The sequence below is a fragment of the Tiliqua scincoides genome, chromosome 7 (genome assembly GCF_035046505.1).
Source record: "Tiliqua scincoides isolate rTilSci1 chromosome 7, rTilSci1.hap2, whole genome shotgun sequence".
Taxonomy (NCBI): Eukaryota; Metazoa; Chordata; class Lepidosauria; order Squamata; family Scincidae; genus Tiliqua; species Tiliqua scincoides.
Genome location: NC_089827.1, coordinates 57,873,972 through 57,894,010, shown reverse-complemented (window position 1 = coordinate 57,894,010; position 20,039 = coordinate 57,873,972). Strand labels below are relative to the sequence as shown.

The following is a 20,039-nucleotide window of genomic DNA, read 5'->3' as shown; positions in this document are numbered from 1 at the left end:
TGTTCCTTAGTTTTTTCAGCACATGCCTGAAGAAGACTGGGACAGGGTGGGATGAGAGGGCATCAGATCCACTACGAAAACCTGACAAAGTTGAAATCCTGCTCCAGTTGTAGAAAACTGCCTTGTGATAAACGGCGTTGGGGGCTAATTTAGGGCTCTGAGAAAGATCTGATTAGAGGAGATTTCCCACTGAAACTACTCTTTTCCTGCCAAGGCCCCCTAATGGAGAAGTTTTTTGTGCACTACAAAGGAGTTCGCCAAGGATGGGAACTTGAGTCAGGTAACGTGAAAACCACCTGCTCTGATGACTCGGGCATTGACTTGTGTCTGAGACCACTTGACTCGGCACTGATTCCCCGTGCAAGCGCGTTGGAGTCTGTCTGTGTCTGGGTGTGCTTGCTTACTTTTTCATGTTGTGAAAGACCTTGTAGAGTCATCATTCAGACTGGGCAAGGAACAGGAAATTTCCAGCCAGGAGGCAGGGGTCAATGTTTTGCTTTTGCATTGGGTGGGAGAGCAGAAGGCGCGAGCAGGCTCTCTTGCCCATCTCTAAAGGAACCAATGGTCATTGGATGAAGGATGGGCGGTCCAGTTTTCTTTGGATGAAGTATGTCAGAAGGAGGAGCCCAAGGGGGTTCTTGCCTTAGAATTGGCTGGAGAAGCCCAGGGAGGGGGACAAGGTGGTTTGTAGTGATCACACTTCCCAACTGCATGGCTGGCTCCTGTGTGCTCCACTAGTATAGCTAGTATGATGGCAGCAGATGCACACACATTCACCCTCATTCTCTCTTTGTTCCACACAAACGTTAACCCAAAGAGATTTTGTGTGTTAGCCAATCTTTTCCTCACCGTACCAGAATGAAGGCCACAATCCAATTCTCCTAAAGCCATTTCCAGTAAGAGGAAGACAGGCACCTAAACTGAGAAACCACTTCTGAGGTTACTCAGCGCTCCTCCCATTGCTGCTCTTACCCTCCTTTACTTCAACCCACTTGACAGGGAACCCCTTTCTGAGCATCACAGGAATTACCCACTTGTTTGGCAGCTATAGTTTCATCATTTGAGCTGTTCTTCACAATTTCTCGATAAGACATCTCCGAATTTCTCTTCTTCTGCAAAGCGCCTGATAGTCGCATCCACAGCTGGGGAAAATGGAGAGAAAGGCTCAGAAACAAGAAGCAGGATTCTGAGAAAAAATTTCACCAGCATACCCCCCTACCCACATTAGCCAAGACAGTCTCACCTGTGGCCTCATGCTGTGAGGAATACCAGCCAACACAAGTGAGCGCAGTTTATCAGAATGGGGGAGCGTGACTTCAATCTTGTCCCAAGTGAGGTCCCCTACGTCATGGTTGTGTGTGAACTCCAAGTGGGCTTGCCATTTCAGCCTCTGTTGTGGGTCCTCAGTCAGTGGGATCCCTAGCAGTTTGCTGGAGTTTGGTTCAGCACCATCTGTAGCAGACAGCAGACATTTCAGATGGCCAAAGAAAAAATTAAGATGAGTGTTGCCTTCTACTTCTGAAAAAATATCATCCCCAATAGCTGGATTTTATAATCCAAAAAGACATGGTAATAATTGGGACTGGGTGCCTACATGCTTTATTTTTTATTGCTACCAATTTTTATTTTTATTTTTAGAGGATTGTGGTTTAATTGTATTGTTTTTACTTCACAATGTCAGTAACCTTGAGACTTACAAGCAAAAGGAAGAGTAAGAAATTCTGAAGAGAAACAGAGACGAAGAAAATTATAGGGACTTTGATGTGAACACAGTGAACAGCCAATTAATCTGGGGTGCCGGTGAGCATACACCAATCACCACTGTTTGCAGTCTCACAAGAAAAGGGGATCTCTGAGAGAGATCCTCAGGCAGTTCTTCTCATATGCCATACTAAAGAAGTAAAAAACAAAGATCTTGCCTTCTTTATCCACTCGGAAACCAAATTCATCATATCGGAATTCTGGCTGCTCAACAGATTCTTCTTTCTGAAAAACAAAAAGCAGAGCTTCTTTCCACTGTTTGCTGCTTGATGACACACGTGATTTAAACATTACTGACATTCAAAATGAAAAAGCGAGATATTGCCCCCCCAACAAATCTAAGGGAGAACTGCTGGAGGTTTCCATGGCATCACTTTTTAATTCCCTCTGATAATGAAAAGGATATCTAAGAACTGCAGTGTGGTAATGATTGGTATACACATGTAATTCTGTGTACCCATATGCTATATTTATTTCATTTATTTTTGCACCACCCTTCCTCCAAGGAGCTCAAGGTGGTGTACATGGTTCCTTCTCTCCTTTTGTCCTCACAACAACCCTGTGAGGTAGGTGAGGATGAGAGATAGTGACTGGCCCAGGAACACCCAGGAAGCTTGATGTCTGAGCAGGGATTTGAATCTGGATTTAAACAACAGTATATGCAAAGGAACTCTGCTCCCATCTATGCTCCTTCACCAGAGATGTGTGCGCTTCTTCAGCATTGGCTATCACAACAATTATTCTAACCTGTCAGATTCCCTAGGTTCATTCCTAATCCTATTTCCTTTGAATACTATTCTTGGACATCACTGAGCAAGTGTGCATCATCTTCACAATGTGCAAAGTTTCTATATCCACACAAAGTCACTTTATGTTTTGTGCCCAAGTGTACACAGCAGCACACTGTCAATACACTGACAGAAAGTGCATATGTGTAAACTTTGGTCAAGTCCCCTTAACATACCAGGGAGTAGCAAATGAGGCAGGGAAGACAGATGAAGTCCCTTGCTGCTGGGACGTCCATACCTTCCAGATCTGAAAAGAGCTGGGGTACCAAGAATTCTATACTCTGGACTCTGTATCCAAGTATGAGATATGAAGTGAGAATCAGACTTCACTTGCCTTAAGCCTGGCAACTCACCAAGTCTATTACCACCTTTATAATTTCTGTCCTGCCTATCTCTAAACAGACTTCTTTCACCAGTGCAGTTTACCAGAGAGTTAGAGATTCTTGTGGACAAGACTAAAGGTCATGATGCACCTGCCAGGGCAGTACTTTTAAGTGCCAGATATGCCTTGAGCAGGACTTGCAGGCACATCTAAGTATTCATCACACACATCCAGAACACAGTTTAGTATTTACTATTTCACAGCAAAAGAGGAGGCATAACACTTATTACTCCTCCTACACTTTTATCATACCTGAGTGTATTTTGCCAAGATCTCCTGAGGCCATATACTAGGAGTGAGAGCAGAAAAAGGCCCACCAGCAGAAGGAGTATAGCTTCCTGGGTGTAAAGAGAAAAAAACACACACACAGGAGTAGAAAATAAGCGATGGCACTGTCATAAAGGCACAGCTCTTACCAGCCAACCCAACACACAATGAGACTATGCAGTCAATAATTCTTGATTCTCAGCTACCAGGAGGTCAGGAACCACTATAAAAAATTGTGAAGGCATCTAGGAAAACTTTATTCCCTGGTAAGAGACAAAACTATAGAAAGAGTTCCAAGTATGGTTGTCTCCTAGAACAAGGGAGTCTCTGAATGATTTACTATTTTCTGCATACCAACCCCTTTACAAAATGAACCCCCATAATCCAGATTCTAGATGTACCAGAAGCAAAGAACATGGGGTATATTTCTATGTCACAATGCTACAGAACTGAAGAATAACTCTGTAAATTGTTCAGATAGCTCAAACAAGTGATCCAAGCCCTACAGCAGGGCATTTCAAGCTCTTGTCTATGCATGCGCCACCTTGAGCAAGTATCACCACTGCCACCAGATGTTGGCTGTGGATAGGAGTGGACAGCTTACTCTAGAGTTGGGACTTCACTCTGCATCCTCCTTCCCCAAATCATGCCACAGTTCTAAATTTTGCCCACTGGTGCACCACCGCTTGAGCCATCTCTGTTTCCAGGAGAGAAGGCTTAGGCACAGCAGAGCCATATGGTCTTTGTGGCAGTGGTACCAAGTACAGGTCCAACTTGGTTATACACTGATTTTTTTATACACGGATTTGACTCAACATGAATGGCCACTGCAAATGAGAAGGACTGTGCTGATCCCTGGAGAAGGGGAAAAAGGCATCCCTTTAAAATGCTTTTCTTACTGTTGAAGAGATTTTTATCTCAACATGATGAGAAGGGACCTTTAAATTAAAGGAAAACAGTCCTTTACAATAGTTAGATAGGGCAACCAGCTGAAGCCATCAATCATTCTCTCTCCAAGCGACCCCCTCCCTTCCCCCTGAACATGTGAAAGAAAGATAATCCTTTCTAAGCACCTGGAAAGAGACTGATTGCTGTCTTAATGACTCTATCTTAACATCACAAAGGTCAGTAAGGTTGTTTTTAAATCACCTGAGCAATGGGACTTTGTTTTTTAAATTGATTTGCTATACTTCCGATTTTTGCCATCCAATCCATCAGAAGCCCCAGTCTGAAAACCTCTGGGCTAGAGGGAGGCAGTGGCAGAGTTGGGATGAAGGGATACCCTGCTGTACCACCTGACATGAACCACATCATACCCTGCGGACACTTGCTTGAAACAGTTGCTTGAAAAAGTGAATGCTCAGCAACAAGATAGCTGAATTTCTGTCTCCATGCTGACCTTTTTGTTTCTATTTCAGCAATGTGCCCGATTTAATGTGCGGCAGCCTGTCGGGACAGTAACACCAGTACCTTCCATCAGAATTGGATGCCAACATGTACAAATGCTTACTGTTGCTCAGACCCTAAGCTGTACAATTTCCAATTATCCAATTTAGAGTATAGATGACAGAGGAAATTAAAATGACTTTCCCAAAGTGTAAATAATAATTTAACCAATTATAGATGAGCACGTGATCACACATAGTTAGTTTTGAGGACAATAAAACTGGTATAATTGATCAATTATTGAACTTTCTTTTATTCAAGGACATTATGAAACGTTGGGAATTATGATATTTCATCAGCTCACCTGACATTGCGTTGTTGGAGTGTGGGCAATAGTTGCTATTTGACTGTCCAGAAGACCACTGCAGGCATAATGCAGAGAAAAAGAAAAAGAGGTATTGGCTCTTGGACCAACAATTCAAGAGGTACCTATAAACAATTTGCTTCTCCTCTTACTTTCAGAACCACAACTATGATTAAAACTATACTTCAATGTCAGTAAGTGTGAGGTCATGCACACTGGGGCAAAAATCAAAACTTTACATATAGGCTGATGGGTTCTGAGCTGTCTGTGACAGACCAGGAGAGAGATCTTGGGGTAGTGGTGGACAGGTTGATGAAAGTGTCGACCCAATGTGCGGCGGCAGTGAAGAAGGCCAATTCTATGCTTGGGATCATTAGAAAAGGTATTGAGAACAAAATGGCTAATATTATAGAGCCGTTGTACAAATCGATGGTAAGGCCACACCTGGAGTATTGTGTCCAGTTCTGGTTGCCGCATCTCAAAAAAGACATAGTGGAAATGGAAAAGGTGCAAAAGAGAGCGACTAAGATGATTACGGGGCTGGGGCACCTTCCTTATGAGGAAAGGCTACTGTGTTTGGGCCTCTTCAGCCTAGAAAAGAGACGCCTGAGGGGGGACATGATTGAGACATACAAAATTATGCAGGGGGTGGACAGAGTGGATAGAGAGATGCTCTTTACACTCTCACATAACACCAGAACCAGGGGACTGTAGCAGTACATTACTACTTGGGAAGCACACAAGGCTTTAGGGCCTTGTGGCCTGAGGGAGTGCAAAGAACAGAAGCACTGAAGGGGGTTGAAAGTGGGAACTGGAACAGCGAGGAGCAGAGCAATGAAAGAGACGGCAGGCATGGATTTAGAGAGATGCAGAGAGAGCAGAGCCGGGAGCGGGACGGAGTGAGATCGAGACTCTCCCGAGAGAGTCTCGAGAAAGTCTGTCTCCGGCCAGCCTTCTGCAAGCTTTATTGACTTTCCAACACATGAAGCAATACTACGCAATACGAAAGGTTGCTGAGTTTACACTGGCTATAACTAGCTGGTTCTTTAGCTTAACCGCAATACACATTCTTGAGATATGATCCTGTTGTTTACTGCAATGGGCTCAGACTCAGCATGACTCAAGGCTATGATGGCAGAGTGTACTCTTGCACAGACGCAGGTGTGCCTGCTGTCGTGTTGCCACATACTAAGCCCAGCTCCTGTGCATAATTACTACAGGGGACATCCACTAAAATTGGGTGTTGGGAGAGTTAGAACAGACAAAAGAAAATATTTTACTCAGTGTGTGGTTGGTCTGTGGAACTCCTTGCCACAGGATGTGGTGATGGCGTCTGGCCTGGACGCCTTTAAAAGGGAATTGGACAAGTTACTGGAGGAAAAATCCATTACGGGTTACAAGGCATGATGTATATGTGCAACCTCCCGATTTTAGAAATTGGCTATGTCAGAATGCCAGGTGCAAGGGAGGGCACTAGAATGAGGTCTCTTCTTATCTGGTGTGCTCCCTGGGGCATTTGGTGGGCCGCTGTGAGATACAGGAAACTGGACTAGATGGGCCTATGGCCTGATCCAGTAGGGCTGTTCTTATGTTCCTTATCTCTCCTTCCAAGAGGAACTCTATCAAGATTTTTTGATGTACAGCACAGAGGATAGAATGTTGGGCTGGAGAGAGTTGGGCTCAAATCCAAAGAATCTAATTGATTCAAATCCAATGACTCTAACCAGGATAGCCTTTGGCAAATTTCTAATATCTGCCTAACCCAACTCATAGTACCATTTTGAGGAAGAATGAGATAACCCCAAGTAAATATGCCTGATCTTCTCAAAGGAAGAGTGGGATATGAATGTGGCTGAGAAATCTACATTTAAAAATAAAAATTTAAAAAAGCCCAAACTCTACATTCTAATAATTTCTCAGATACACAGCTGTCCAAGACAAATTGATTTTTGAGGAGTATGCATCTCTTACTTTACTTTTAAATCTTCCATAAAGTTCTTGCCTTCAAGTCTGGACAAAACTTTCTTAGATTAGAAATGAAAATGTTAGATTTTAGCCAATTATTTGATTAGGGGAGCAATCCAAACCCCTTATGTCAGTGCTGGAAAGCACTGACATAAGGGCAATGCAGCTCTGAGGTAAGGGAACAAACATTCCCTTCCTTTGAGGAGGCCTCCATGAGTGACATCCAGCTGCAGGATGCAACACATGTCCCATTGGCACTGCTATGCCAGTGCTGGAAAGCACCAGCATAAAGGGTTAGAATTGCACCCTAGATTAACAAACTTGAAAAGTTTTTGATTGATTATGAAAGGGGTTCAGATTAATCAGGCAGCGGATTAAAAAAACAGTTTATTATTTTTACTTGAAGTACTGACACACCTCTGTGTGGCAGGTGCCAGCTTAGAAGATGCAACAAATGCATACATCATCTAAAAATAAAGAAATGAATGTGTTCCTTTGGAGTTATCCATGCCTGGTACACAGGGATATTTTAATCAATAAAAAACTCAAGTGAGTAATTGACAAAGAACTGTTTAATCAAGTCATAGGCCTATAAAATACTCAGGATGAAATTTAGAAAGTAACGTATTGGAGGGAGCAACGTTCCCTATATTGTTAACTATCTTCAACTAGAAAACAGATGCATTTTTAAACATATGCAAGGAATTGGACAAGTTAACCCTTCAGTTGCATTCTACTATCATTAAAATTGTAATTATTCAACAGGTTTGTTTGTTTTTTTAAACCAAACCTTAATCTATACTCGGGAACAAGGTCTAGAATTATTTATAAAGGTCGAAAATGCCAAGGAGCAAAAGAAAGTATCTTGAATATGTCAAGGGAAAGTGATTAGGAACAACTGGCTAGGCATGCTCAACTTAAAAGACAGTTTCTAAAAACTGTGATGGCAATGAGACAATTAAATAGCCTCAAAGGAAGTGACCAAACCCCCATTGCCTGAAGCTGAATCAGTGATATTGCCAAGCAGAAAAGTTACATTACAGTTCACCAGATCACTGTGTGATTCTGCAGTGACCCAGCACTTAATCCATCACTGGTGTGGCCTTTCAGCACTTCAGAGAAAGATATACCTTTTAAGTTTGAAAATGGAACACTCCAAACTTAAAACATAAATATGGAAATAGCAGATGATCAGAGATGCAGATGATCTGGTATCCACTCTGTCCTGATTAAGGAAGTCAAAGGAAGTTATTGAGGCTTGCAATAAATTTCCTCCTTTTCCCATTAAGATTTTGAGCTACTGCCTTCCTGAGCAATATCAACAACCTTGACTGTCTCTGTTAAAATGAGACATGGGATTTCCCATTCAGAACTCCCCAGCAGCTATTTTTTATCAGTTACAAACACAAACCTGATAGCCTAGGCCTCTAAGCTTGTCTGCTTGCTGTCATTCCAGGGCAAGGGTAGGCATTGTGGACTGAAGTGGTTCAGGTCTCAGACTGGAGGTTACTGCAAGAAACAAGATAAACAGTTCTTCATGAACATGAGCAGTGGTGATTCTTTTACTGTTAAATTTGAAAATTTGTCCAGATTGGAGCAGTTGTCAGCCCAGCAGGACAGACTTCACAAAGTTACTGCGTACTCTCTCTTATCTGGGTTTGTTATCTGTTACTGTCACCTTGAGAAGTGATAAAAAAGAAGGAACATTTTTTCTTGAGAAGTTGCAATTCCTCACACCTTGAGTGCAATACCAAATATATATTCTAATGGAAAATCAAAACTCAAATTCCTGGTCACCCACAGATTTATTTTGCGACCCAGTCACATACTCGCATGGTTGATTCTCACTTTTCAGATGGGAAACATCAATGACTTACCTCCAAGAGAATAATCAGATTATTTGACAGCAGTTTATAACACGTTAAAGAGCTATAGAAAGAACAAACAGCAACAATATGCTAAGCAAGAGATCCCTGGATAACTCTTTTCTACATATAGTATTCATTTGATGCTTTATCAGTCTGTGACTCTATAGCTCTTCGACTTCCTGCAGTCAGCTGCGGACCTCTGCAGCCCCGCGCCCAGGGCAAAGCTCCGCGATGGTTCCGCCCAGCAGGCTATCACTGCCCCCCTGCGCAGAAATCCACCTCCCCCATTCACCAGAGGCTCACAGAGTCTCATGTGAATGCAGCCCACACTGGAGAAGCCTGTGAGGTTCCCCAGTGCTATAAACTGCGCTTCCGGCAAACCAGCACAGTTTCCACCCCCGTTGGGAGCCTCAGAGAGGCTTCCGCAGGGTCCTAGCAGCCAGCACCTGGGGTTTTTGCCCCATCTCACCCTATGGTAGGCACACAACTGTCTGCAATTTTTCAGCAATTTTGGTATTTGGAATTTTAAACAAAAATATAGCAAAAGCTTGAAGGTGACTGTCAAGTACACAAAGCATTTAACAGTAAACAAAACCCAAAGTAAACAGATAACTTTGGCCCAACTCTAGCTCACACTCAGAAATACCTTTGCATCCTGAAGCAGATCAATAGGATTCTCATATACAGAATCCTATAGGACTGAGCTGCTTCCAATCCCAATAACTTTTGACTCTATACACAAAATAGTATGCACAAGAGCGTGTTTAGCAAAAAGTGGAAGATTCCTGAAGAGCAGCCATGCATCTGAAAGATTACCAAATGCATGAACTTTCATAAACAAGGTCTACTTCAGCAGTTCCATGATACGGAATAGAGCATGTATCAGAGAGATTCCTACTGCTTTCCCCACCAATGAAAGAAGACAGTTATGCAAGAACTTGTCAACCTCCTGGATCCATTCGATAACTGAGGGTCTTGTCAAAATGGTCTTGTCTCTACAGTTCATTTTGTCTACCTGCCTCCCATAGAGCTCACTAAATATATTCAAACACAGCTGAATATTAAATACCCTGAACCAGGTGGGCAGGTTTTTCCTGCCTTTGGTTGCTATGGAACATTCCCTGGCAACTGCCTTCAGAAAGGAGGCCAATAAAGACAGCACTGCAAAATGAAAGTTGTGCAAGAGGCCCTGAATGAGGGGAAAGGGTGGAGGAATCACACCTGATGACCTGGAAGGCAGGAAGGGGCCATATCTTGCTATGCAAATAAAGGAGTAAAAGAACTGGAATTCAGCCAGAGATCTGGACTTTTCTAGCATAAAGAAAGCTATCTTATTCTAAACTTCTTCCTTAATTTCATTAATTGAGATTGCGTTTCCACCCTTAAAAACAATGTCTGAGGGGGGACATGATTGAGACATACAAAATTATGCATGGGAAGAATAAAGTGGATAGAGAGATGCTCTTTACACTCTCACAGAACACCAGAACCAGGGGACATCCACTAAAATTGAGCGTTGGGAGGGTTAGGACAGACAAAAGAAAATATTTCTTTACTCAGCATGTGGTCAGGCTGTGGAACCCCTTGCCGCAGGATGTGGTGACAGCATCTGGCCTGGATGCCTTTAAAGGGGGATTGGACAAGTTTCTGGAGGAAAAATCAATAATAATAATAATAATAATAATAATAATAATAATAATAATAATAATAATAATAATAATAAGGTATTTCTATACCGCCTTTCTTGGTCCTCAGATTTCTCTTTAGACTTTATTCAAGGCGGTTTACATAGGCAGGCAATTTAAATCCCCGTAGGGATTTTTACAATTTGAAAGAAGGTTTCTATCTTTCAAGAAACCACAACATTCAGATGTTTCTTTCTTGATCTGGTTGCACATTCTGGCCTCCATCCTCCCACGCTCAGAAAAGATGGAATAGCTCGGCTCAGCTTGTCATCTGCTTCAAGGTCGCACGGTGCCGGTGGCCTCGAACTGGTGACCTTCGGATTATGGGTTACAAGCCATGATGCGTATGTGCAACCTCCTGATTTTAGAACTGGGCTATGTCAGAATGCTAAGGGAGGGCACCAGGATGAGGTCTCTTGTTATCTGGTGTGCTCCCTGGGGCATTTGATGGGCTGCTGTGAGATACAGGAAGCTGGACTAGATGGGCCTATGGTCTGATCCAGTGGGGCTGTTCTTATGTTCTTACATTCCATAATGCTTTTCCAAGCATTAAAAACAAGCAAACACGATTCATGATACTACTTCTCAGTTCTGTGCAGAGATAAATATTAGGTGTCCACATTAAAAATCCTGGAGATTGCTAGATGTTAACAGCAAGCCTACCTGCTTATCCATGTTCTACTACAGCATTCCCAAGTATGCTCTAGCGATTATAGATCATCCAGGCGAAAAAAAGCCCAGAACCAAGAGCCATAAATAGCTAGGGACAAGCATAAGAGGGTAAAAAGGAGTAGCACAGTCTGCAATACCCTTCTACTTGTTTACTTCTAGTATCTGGATATAGGAGGAACATGAAGGTAAGTTTATTTTCAGTGCAATCCTTTTCATATTATTTGGAAGTAAGCCCCATTATGTTCTATGGAGCTTACTCACAGATAAATGTCCATAGGATTGCTAGCCCAAGGGCGCTGACATAAGGGGTTAGGATTGCGCCCCAAGTTAATGAAATAAGGAGCAGCAAGTAACCCTACAATAGCTTCAAGCAGCAAGTGCCCTGGGCTACCAAAGTTGCCAACAAGCTCAGGTCCAGCAATGTGCTTCTTCTAGCAAAAAGACTTCTGGGAGCAAGTTTAAGATATGGAATCAAAATATTTTCTCATATAATTCTTTCTACACTCTGAGGATGCAAAACAGAAACTTAGACAATGAAATTAGCACTGGTACAAGGCAACACAAGAATACTTGACAAAATGCATAAAAACGCAACTATCTTATTGATGAACAAGAACAAAGCCGCCAAACCATTAAAATAGTTCAATAAAAAGAGTCAATAATTCAGTGAAATAAAATCATCATCATTACACCTCTAAAAGCCGGTAAGGACAAAGCCACTTTCTAAAGGGTGTGCTAGAACCTTGGTGCCACAACAGAAAAGGCCCTGTCCCTCAGGTCCATCTATTGTGCTTCTAAAGGCAGAGAGACACAAAGCAGGGCCTCCAGCATTAATTGCAATGTTCTAGGAGGTTTATATGAGAAAACGTTAATGTTAATCCACAGTTTGCATATATTTAGTTTACAGACGTGTGCTACAACCGTATAATTGAGAATTTTATCTCTGTAACTTTTAAAAAGTATTAAATTAATAATTCTATACACCTTAGTGTATGTGTGTGGGTGTGGGTGTATTATAGAGAGAAGCAACTGCTTCTCAGCCCTTTAAATGTTTTCTAGAGTCGGCTAAGGCCAAGCAAACAGTATAAATTGTTCAATGTGACACGTGGAATTTGTAAAAGCACAAGGAAGTATTATGTTGCAAGAGGCAGGGTTGTGCCAACAGAAGGTAGTGTTAAGGCCACTCTGTGTATCTGCTTTGTACAGACTGTTAGGAATGTCTTCCATGTTGAGTATTTAAATGAGGTCATTCAGGAGACCACCTCCTCACAAAACAAGGTAAATATGAACCAGGTATTAGAGGTATTTATATGCAAAAGATGCACAGCTGCAACAAGTTGGAGAGTCAACAATATGGATCAGCGGAATCCTGAGAAGAACACCTGTGGTGGTTGTTTTGATGACTCAGGCTGCAAGCCTAACCACACTTTCCTGAGAGTAAGCCCCATTGAACAAAATAGGACTTACTTCTAAGTAGACATCAGTATATTTTTCTTGGGCTTTTAAGCAATGTGCCAGTTACTGCAACTATGAGATTGTGGAGACTTCTAAAGAGACACTGTCAGAGTTATTTGACTGATCATGTCATAAACCAATTCTATAGACCCCCATATGCAATATGCCCTCAAGTTAGTATTGCCATAATTTTGAAAAAAGGAAATTCTTAGTCCTTAACTGAAACTAAGAGTCTACAGGCACCTTAAAGTCTAACAGATTTGTTGTGATATACAGTACATTTTCATTGACTAAAACCAACTTCAGCAGATGCAAAGTTTTGTAACTAGTCAACAAAAGTGTATGCCACAATTAATTGGTCATAAAGCCACTCTCCTAATACATAAAGCCACTGGTCATAAAGTGGTCATAAAGCCACTCTCCTAATACAACAAAAATGTTATCTTGTTTTTGCTGCAACAGGTGAACATGGCTACTGGTAATTCTCGGGGAGACCTTAACTAGAGCCAGAGGACTTTGAGGAACTGTTTTTTCCCTGAATTGGAAGACTGGCTGAAGAGAAGAATGCCCTTGAATATGTGCAGGTTAACCTGCCCTTACCTAAGGCCCAATCTTATGCATGCCTATTCAGAAGCGGGTCCTACTGAGGTCAATGGGGTTTACTCTAGTCTAAGGTAAGTGTATTTAAGACTGTACCCTAAATTATTATTACTACGAAGGACTATCAGTGCAGCTAGTGACAGAATTTTCCTCCTAGGCTTGAGTCTGTCTTTATAAGAAACTGGGTTGACGGGGTATAAATATTCAAGACAATGATTTTTTAGCTAATAGCACTGGTGGTACTTTACAGTATGACAAATCCTACTTGGTCCACTGCCACAGGCACTGAATGTCAGTGCCCTGCCTGGCAAAACCCAGCCAAATGGGAGATGTCTAGGGCAGCAAAGTTCCAGTGAGTGATGGGTATTGTCATTCAGAAGAGTTGTGCATTGAACAAGTAAGGAACAGAATGGAAAAGAGATAAGGAGGCAGCAGCCACTGAAGAAGCCTCTGCCTTGCAGCAAGGACAACTATGGGGTAAGTTATTCACAGAACCTCTGCTCTGCTTCCACTTCTCTGGTGGCAGTGAGACTCAGAAACGTGGCATGTGCCCAAACTAATAAAATTGAAAAGCAGACTGTTCAGCAAATCTATGGGCCAAAGTGTGATTTGAACCCAGGGTTTCCTTTCGCTATTAAAGTGAAACAGTTGGCTCACTACACCACACTGGCCATCTTTATTACTCTATTGGATTATTATGAGTATTATTCCATTATTTTAATATATTTTATGAATCTTTGTAAGCTGCCTTGATTGCCTCGAAAGTGGGGGGATGGACCGACTGTAGAGTACAAATCTTTTCAATAAAGCTAAAAAAAATGAGATAATAAAGGGCTTTGTAATATCAATTTCTCTGGTGCAATAAAATGGCACTAAAACAAAACTAGCCAATTGAAGGCCAAATTCTATCCAATTTTCTAGTGCTGGTGTAACTGTGCCAGTGGGGCATGCACTGCATTATGTGGTGGGGAGGCAGTCACAGAGACCTCCTCAGGGTATGGGAACATTTGTTCCCTTACTTGGGGCTGCATTGTGGCTGCACCAGTGCTGGAAAGTTGGATAGGATTGGGCCTTTAGCCTCTTATACCGCTAATGAAAGCTCAGCCCTTACAATCTAACTGCAGCATTCCTTTCTTCTGCCTTCTCCCTTTTCATGATGACTTTCTTAGTAAAAAGAAATGCCTGTTTTGGAACATACTTGGAAAACAGCAGGCCAATCATACAGACCTTTTTTAATGCCTTGTTTAGTTCCTGCAGCGACACAGAAACACCAAGGCAATATTTCCAACTCCTGCGAGCGAAATCAAAATGTTAAGAACTAGCTCTGCTATGGGCTGAAAGTCCATTCAGAATCTGGGGGGCTGAGATTGAAAATGTAGCCTGGGATTTTTCTAGTCCTGCATCGAAGTACCATAAATTAGTCCTCCACTGTTTTCTGAACTTCAAGATACCCTAGGAAAGTTAGGCAATTGTGCTGCACAAAAAGTCTGTTTCCATCTCAAACATTTTGTTTCCTCTTGCACTGTTTAACAGAGAAAAGGCCACAACTATTGTTGCATATTCTTTTGTCCGCATTACAAAGTAAAGCAGAAAATGATGTGAAACAGAACTCAAATGTTTAAATCTAAAGAATCAACTACTTAAATCCAGCTGTCCTGCATCTTCAGAAGGAAGAGGCACCAGAAACACACTCACATCTGAAGAACTTCCTCCTGTAGCCCTAGACATTATTGTGGTATTATTATGCTGCAGAAATGTTATCTAAAGTTATTCCAGCACATTTTCTCTGGATGTTTCCCTTTCTCTGAATGTGTACTTTCTTCCAAAAGGTCTTACAAAAGACATCTGATTCTTATTTCTTTAGAAACTTCTAAGATTAATTCCTATCCAAGGTCAGACAGACAGTGCAGTTGGTATCATGGCTCCTCAAAAAACCACACACCCAGTCCTATGCATACCCATTCAGAAGACAGACCCACTGGGTTCAACGGGCTTATTCTCAAGGGTGCATATAGAGTTGCAGCCTATAGCTACTGCAATCTTATGCATATTTAATTAAAACAGAGACACAGTAGGACTTACTTCTGAGCAAGCATGCGAAGAGTACAGTATTAAGAGTTGAAAAGATCAAGTCAGAGGCCTTCAAGGGAAACAGACAGCATGCAGGAAGAAAATCTGAGAGAAGTCTGGGAGACAAATAATCATCAAAAAGAAAAACGAACACAGAGCCTGCAGAAAAACAGATATCAAACAAATCCAATTACAACTGAACATGAATACTTTGACAAAGTGAGTCAGAAAATTGCAGTGGGGGCCTGTGAGTCAACCAGATGGAATAAAAAGAAAACTTGCAAGGAAATATTGAGAAAGATCAATACAATTACAGATTAATCATGCACATTTCATAAAATGAAACTCTCACCTGCTACATCACCTGTTTTGTTTTTTTATACTGCAATACACAGAATCATTACAATTTAGCAACCCAAGTCAGATGAAGCAACAGTCTGTGAGTTCCAATGCTGCAAATTTTTCAACAGACTGATTAGAATTCATATCATGTGGGTGCAATTCTAGCAGGTTCTAGACCTGAAGCTATAGTTGATTCTTGCAACAGGAGTACAATCATAGAGGTCCCAGATTCTGGGAGCAAAAGATGGTTGTTGGCAAGCCTAGGTGGGCACAGTACTGAATTTGTAAGAGCTGGGGGGGGGGTATATAGAACATCCTGCCACACACCATCAATATGTATTGACCTGCATATGTATTTGGGACAGCCCAGAAGACAGGTTTTAGCTGGGAAATGGGAGATCTTGCTATGTGAACTCTGGTAAACAGCACTAGTCTAGTTGTATTTTAAATCTCCCTTCAAGAAAAGTGAGATACATCGTATATTTGTAGTGACAGTCACATAATTAAACAGGGTATAGACATGTTATGGAAGGAAGTACAAATGAACAGAAACAGGAAGTAGTAAAACAGGGGAGAAAATTACAATACCAGGATGAGTAAGAAATGCACTTTAGAGCAGTGATTTTCAACCTTTTTCATCTCGCGGCACACTGGCAAGGCACTAAAATGGTCAAGGCACACCATCAGCTTTTTGACAATGGACGAGGCACACTGAGCTGTCAATGGGGGCTCACATCCCCCAATGGTCCTATTGATAAATGACCCTCTCCCAAATTCCCACGGCACACTTGGGGACCATTCGCGGCACACCAGTGTGCCATGGCATAGTGGTTGAAAATGGCTGCTTTAGAGGACGTTTTATGTCAAGTGACATCTGACAGTAAACCTCACTGCATCACAAGTAAAAACACTATTATAGGCAATGCGATGGGTGCCCCAAGCAAGGGAATAGGATTATCTCTTACAAACTACAGTACTAACCTATTTCTATAGCAGCATCCCAGTCAAAATGCAATTCTGTTCCCCTCTATATAATACTGTACTCCTGGTACTGCAAACAAGCTATGCATTTGTTCAAGTAGAAGGAAAAGAAGTATAGCAATAGAAGGAGGTCATAACTCATCTCTAACCCTCCCCCCCCCAATTCCCACACATTACAAAATACTTGCACCTTATGATCAAGGACACCCCAATACGTGATCCTTTGCTCACCACTGATCAGTGTTGGTGTAGGGTTGCTTTTTTTTAATGGAAGAAGGGAAGGTAGGGGAAAAATAATTCTAACATGTTCTGCCTGCTTGAGTTTAGATCAGGAATGTGCCCTGCCTTTAACTACAGTTTTGCTCCAACAGCAACCGGATCTCTCTCCCGCAGCTCCAGCCCCACTGCAGTGTGCCCTTCCCACCCAGATTGAGAGCCAATTTTACAATACAGTCCCAACCACGTTTACTCATCAGTGAGGCCCACTGTGTCCAATAGGACTTTCTCTATTGCAGCCTTAACCCATTTTTGCCCAGCCCACAGGTGTACACATTTGGTCCCTGCTGCATATGTGCAATGTTGGACAGAAATGGCTTAATCTGAGCGGGGAAAGGCATGGAGATGTTCAGGGATCCCTTGTCTGTCCATGCCAAGCCCATCAGTCTCCTAAACTTGAAGTCTCCATCCTGTGAGGGACTGGACAGTTAGTTCGTTGCCAGGCTGTTCTTCTAGGACTGCCTCCATCTCTCTTTGACAGCCCACCTCTCATTTTGCCAGGATGAATATAAGAAGAGGTGAATGGGCCCATCCATCTACCTGTGTCTCACAGAGTGGCCCACCAGGTGCCTCAGGGGGCACTCAAGACCACAAGATACCCAAGCCACTCCCTGGTGTCTGGGATTCAGAGACAGGCTAAAGGATGTGGGGATGGCATCTGACCTTGATGCCTTTAAATGGGGATTGGACAAATTTCTGGAGGAAAAGTCCAACACAGGTTAGAAGTTGTGATGGGTAGGTGCAACCTCTGCTTTTAGAAGGAGGTTAACTCAGAATGCCAGGTGCAAGGGAGAGCACCAGGATGCAGGTCTCTTGTGGTCTTGGGTGCTTCCTGAGGAAGCTGGACTAGATGGGCCCTGGGCTTGATCCAACAGGGCTCTTCTTCTGCGCTTATGAGATTCCAGCCAGGCTCCTTCTCCAAGTGGTGAATAAAAAGGAATGTATTTCTTTACCCAGCATGTAATTAGTCTGTGGAACTCCTTGCCACAGGATGAGGTGACCTGGATGCCTTTAAAAGGGGATTGGACAGATAGATGGAGGAAAAGTCCACCACCGGTTCAGCTGTGATGGGATTGTGCAACCTCCTGGTTTTAGAGGCAGGCTACCTCAGGATGCCAGATGCAAGGGAGGGCCGCAGGTGCAGGTCTTGTGTGCTCCCTGGAGCACACGGTGGGCCACTGTGAGATTCAGGAGGCTGGACTAGAGGAGCCCCCTTGGGCCTGATCCTGCAGGGCTCTTCTCATGTTCTGATGTTAAAACCCAGAGGCTGCCTACAGTCATGGCTTGTGAGGTGTGATGGACTTTCCTTCCCTCGCTCTGTCCAGACCCCTTATGAAGAGCTCCAGACCTTCAGGCGCCATCACAACAGCCTGTGGCAAGGAGTTCCACAGGCGCCAGCAGAGGAAAGCTTCTGCTAGCCCGGGGGGGGCAGCAGCCTGGGGGGGGCAACGCTTGGCTCGCTCTGCGGCTGCCATCCTCAGCCTGGCTCCTCCAGGGACCCCGCTCCTCTCCGCGTCCCCAGCAGCCACGGCTCACCTCCGCTCACCACCGGTGTCCCCACAGCCGCGCGGCGTATTCCAGCCCTCCCTCCCGCCTGCGCCTCCGAGCACCCACCTTCATCACACCATCCCGACTCCTTCCCTCGTCCAGTTCCTGTCAGCGCTCGCCTAAGCCACGGCGCATGCTCGGCACCCACCAGAGGGGCGCAGAGCATCCTGGGAACTGCAGTTGGCAGCTCCAAAGCACCTGTGCCTCGGAAGCCGTTTCCCCCTCCTACAAAGGTGGTGGGGGATGATAGCTGCCCATCACAAATAATGGGGAAAGCAAGCACTTGGGCACGCTTGTGGTTGAGAAGCGCTGTGCTGCTCCCCTGCACTCAAGTAGAACTAAAGGCTTGTTCATTCTTTTTCCCCCTTACTTCATTAGAAATTTTTGATTTTTAAAACATTTAAAATTATCTTGCAAAAAAATTTCTTGCATGTTGCAAAATCATCTTGCAAAAATGTTGCAAAAAAATTTTTGCATCTTGCAAAAAATCATCTTGCACATTTAAAATTATCTTGCAAAAATAGTCCATCGTTATTAACCTGCAATGTAGCCCATGGTTATTACATCTAGATCAGGGGTGGGCAAACATTTTGACAGGAGGGGCACATCATCTCTCTGACACTGTGTCAGAGGCCAGGGGGGAAAAAAGAATTAATTTACAATTCAAATTAGAATAAATTTACATAAGTTTACATAAATGAATACATTAGAGAAGGAATGTATAGAATGAATGAATTTTACTGAGCTTATTTATAATACACATGAGAACTACAATACAGGCATGTAGAACCTTATGAGAACTATGAACTGTTTGCCACTCATCTCGTGCACAGTGAAAACATACAGACCATGCCAGAAACACATGGAGACATAAGTTGTTCAGAGGCAATGGAGGGAGGTTAACATAATGCCCAGCGCAAAGCTGAAAGCGCATGGAGACTATAAAAGGCCTTGCTCTAACTTGGCCCACAGCTCACATCTGGCAGTCACAACCAGTAGTCGCATGCCAGTGCATGCTCCAATAGTCTCTGATGGGCCAGAGGCTCATTGGAGACTGGGGGCTCCCTATGGGCTGGACTGGGGGACCCCAAGGGCCGTAACTGGCTCCCCAGCTGGAGTTTGCCCACCCCTGGTCTAGAGATTATAAGAGAATGCAATCCACTGTCAAAACTGCAGGTCCGAGGTGACACTGAGGCTGCAACCACATGTTACAACACTCTTGCAGTGCAGTCCACAGCTGACTATCAGTAGGTGGTTGGTTTAGATCGCTAACAAAAACCAAAATAAATCCTCCCAATTCAGAGACTGTATGTCACAGTACACCAGTTGGCAGGGAGTAATAGCAGGGAGAGGAGTATTCATGCCCAGTTTGGACTTTCCAGACTAGTCCAACAGGAAACAGGAGAAGACTCTTGGTCTGATTGAGCAGGACTCTTATGTCCTTAACCTTCCTCTTTTGTTTTGTGTTCAAGTTGATTTTACATGCCTCAAACCTAGTATACTCTCTACAATGTTCTTTAGTTATCCACAAAGCCTAGATTCCACATGGAGGAAGGGGGGAGAATAAGGTTGTCACCCAATTAAAGAAATCCTAGTTGATGAGTGGTATGGATTTTAATCCATAAATAT

General features: G+C 43.2%; 1 protein-coding gene across 2 annotated transcripts in view; it reads right to left on the bottom strand.

Annotated features, from left to right (window-relative positions):
- SGSM3 (small G protein signaling modulator 3) overlaps positions 1-18,536 on the bottom strand; it is a 35,264-nt gene extending 16,728 nt beyond the window's left edge. For both annotated transcript variants that reach the window (XM_066634624.1, XM_066634625.1), the window contains exons 1-7: positions 18,477-18,536; positions 8,325-8,422; positions 4,949-5,006; positions 3,184-3,269; positions 1,920-1,986; positions 1,244-1,452; positions 1,035-1,142 (exon numbers count right to left, since the gene is read on the bottom strand). In XM_066634624.1, the coding sequence (XP_066490721.1) occupies positions 1,035-1,142; positions 1,244-1,452; positions 1,920-1,986; positions 3,184-3,269; positions 4,949-4,955 (477 nt within the window). In that variant the 5' untranslated portion in view covers positions 4,956-5,006; positions 8,325-8,422; positions 18,477-18,536. The remainder of the gene's footprint in view (positions 1-1,034; positions 1,143-1,243; positions 1,453-1,919; positions 1,987-3,183; positions 3,270-4,948; positions 5,007-8,324; positions 8,423-18,476) is intronic.
- Positions 18,537-20,039: the final 1,503 nt, after the last annotated feature.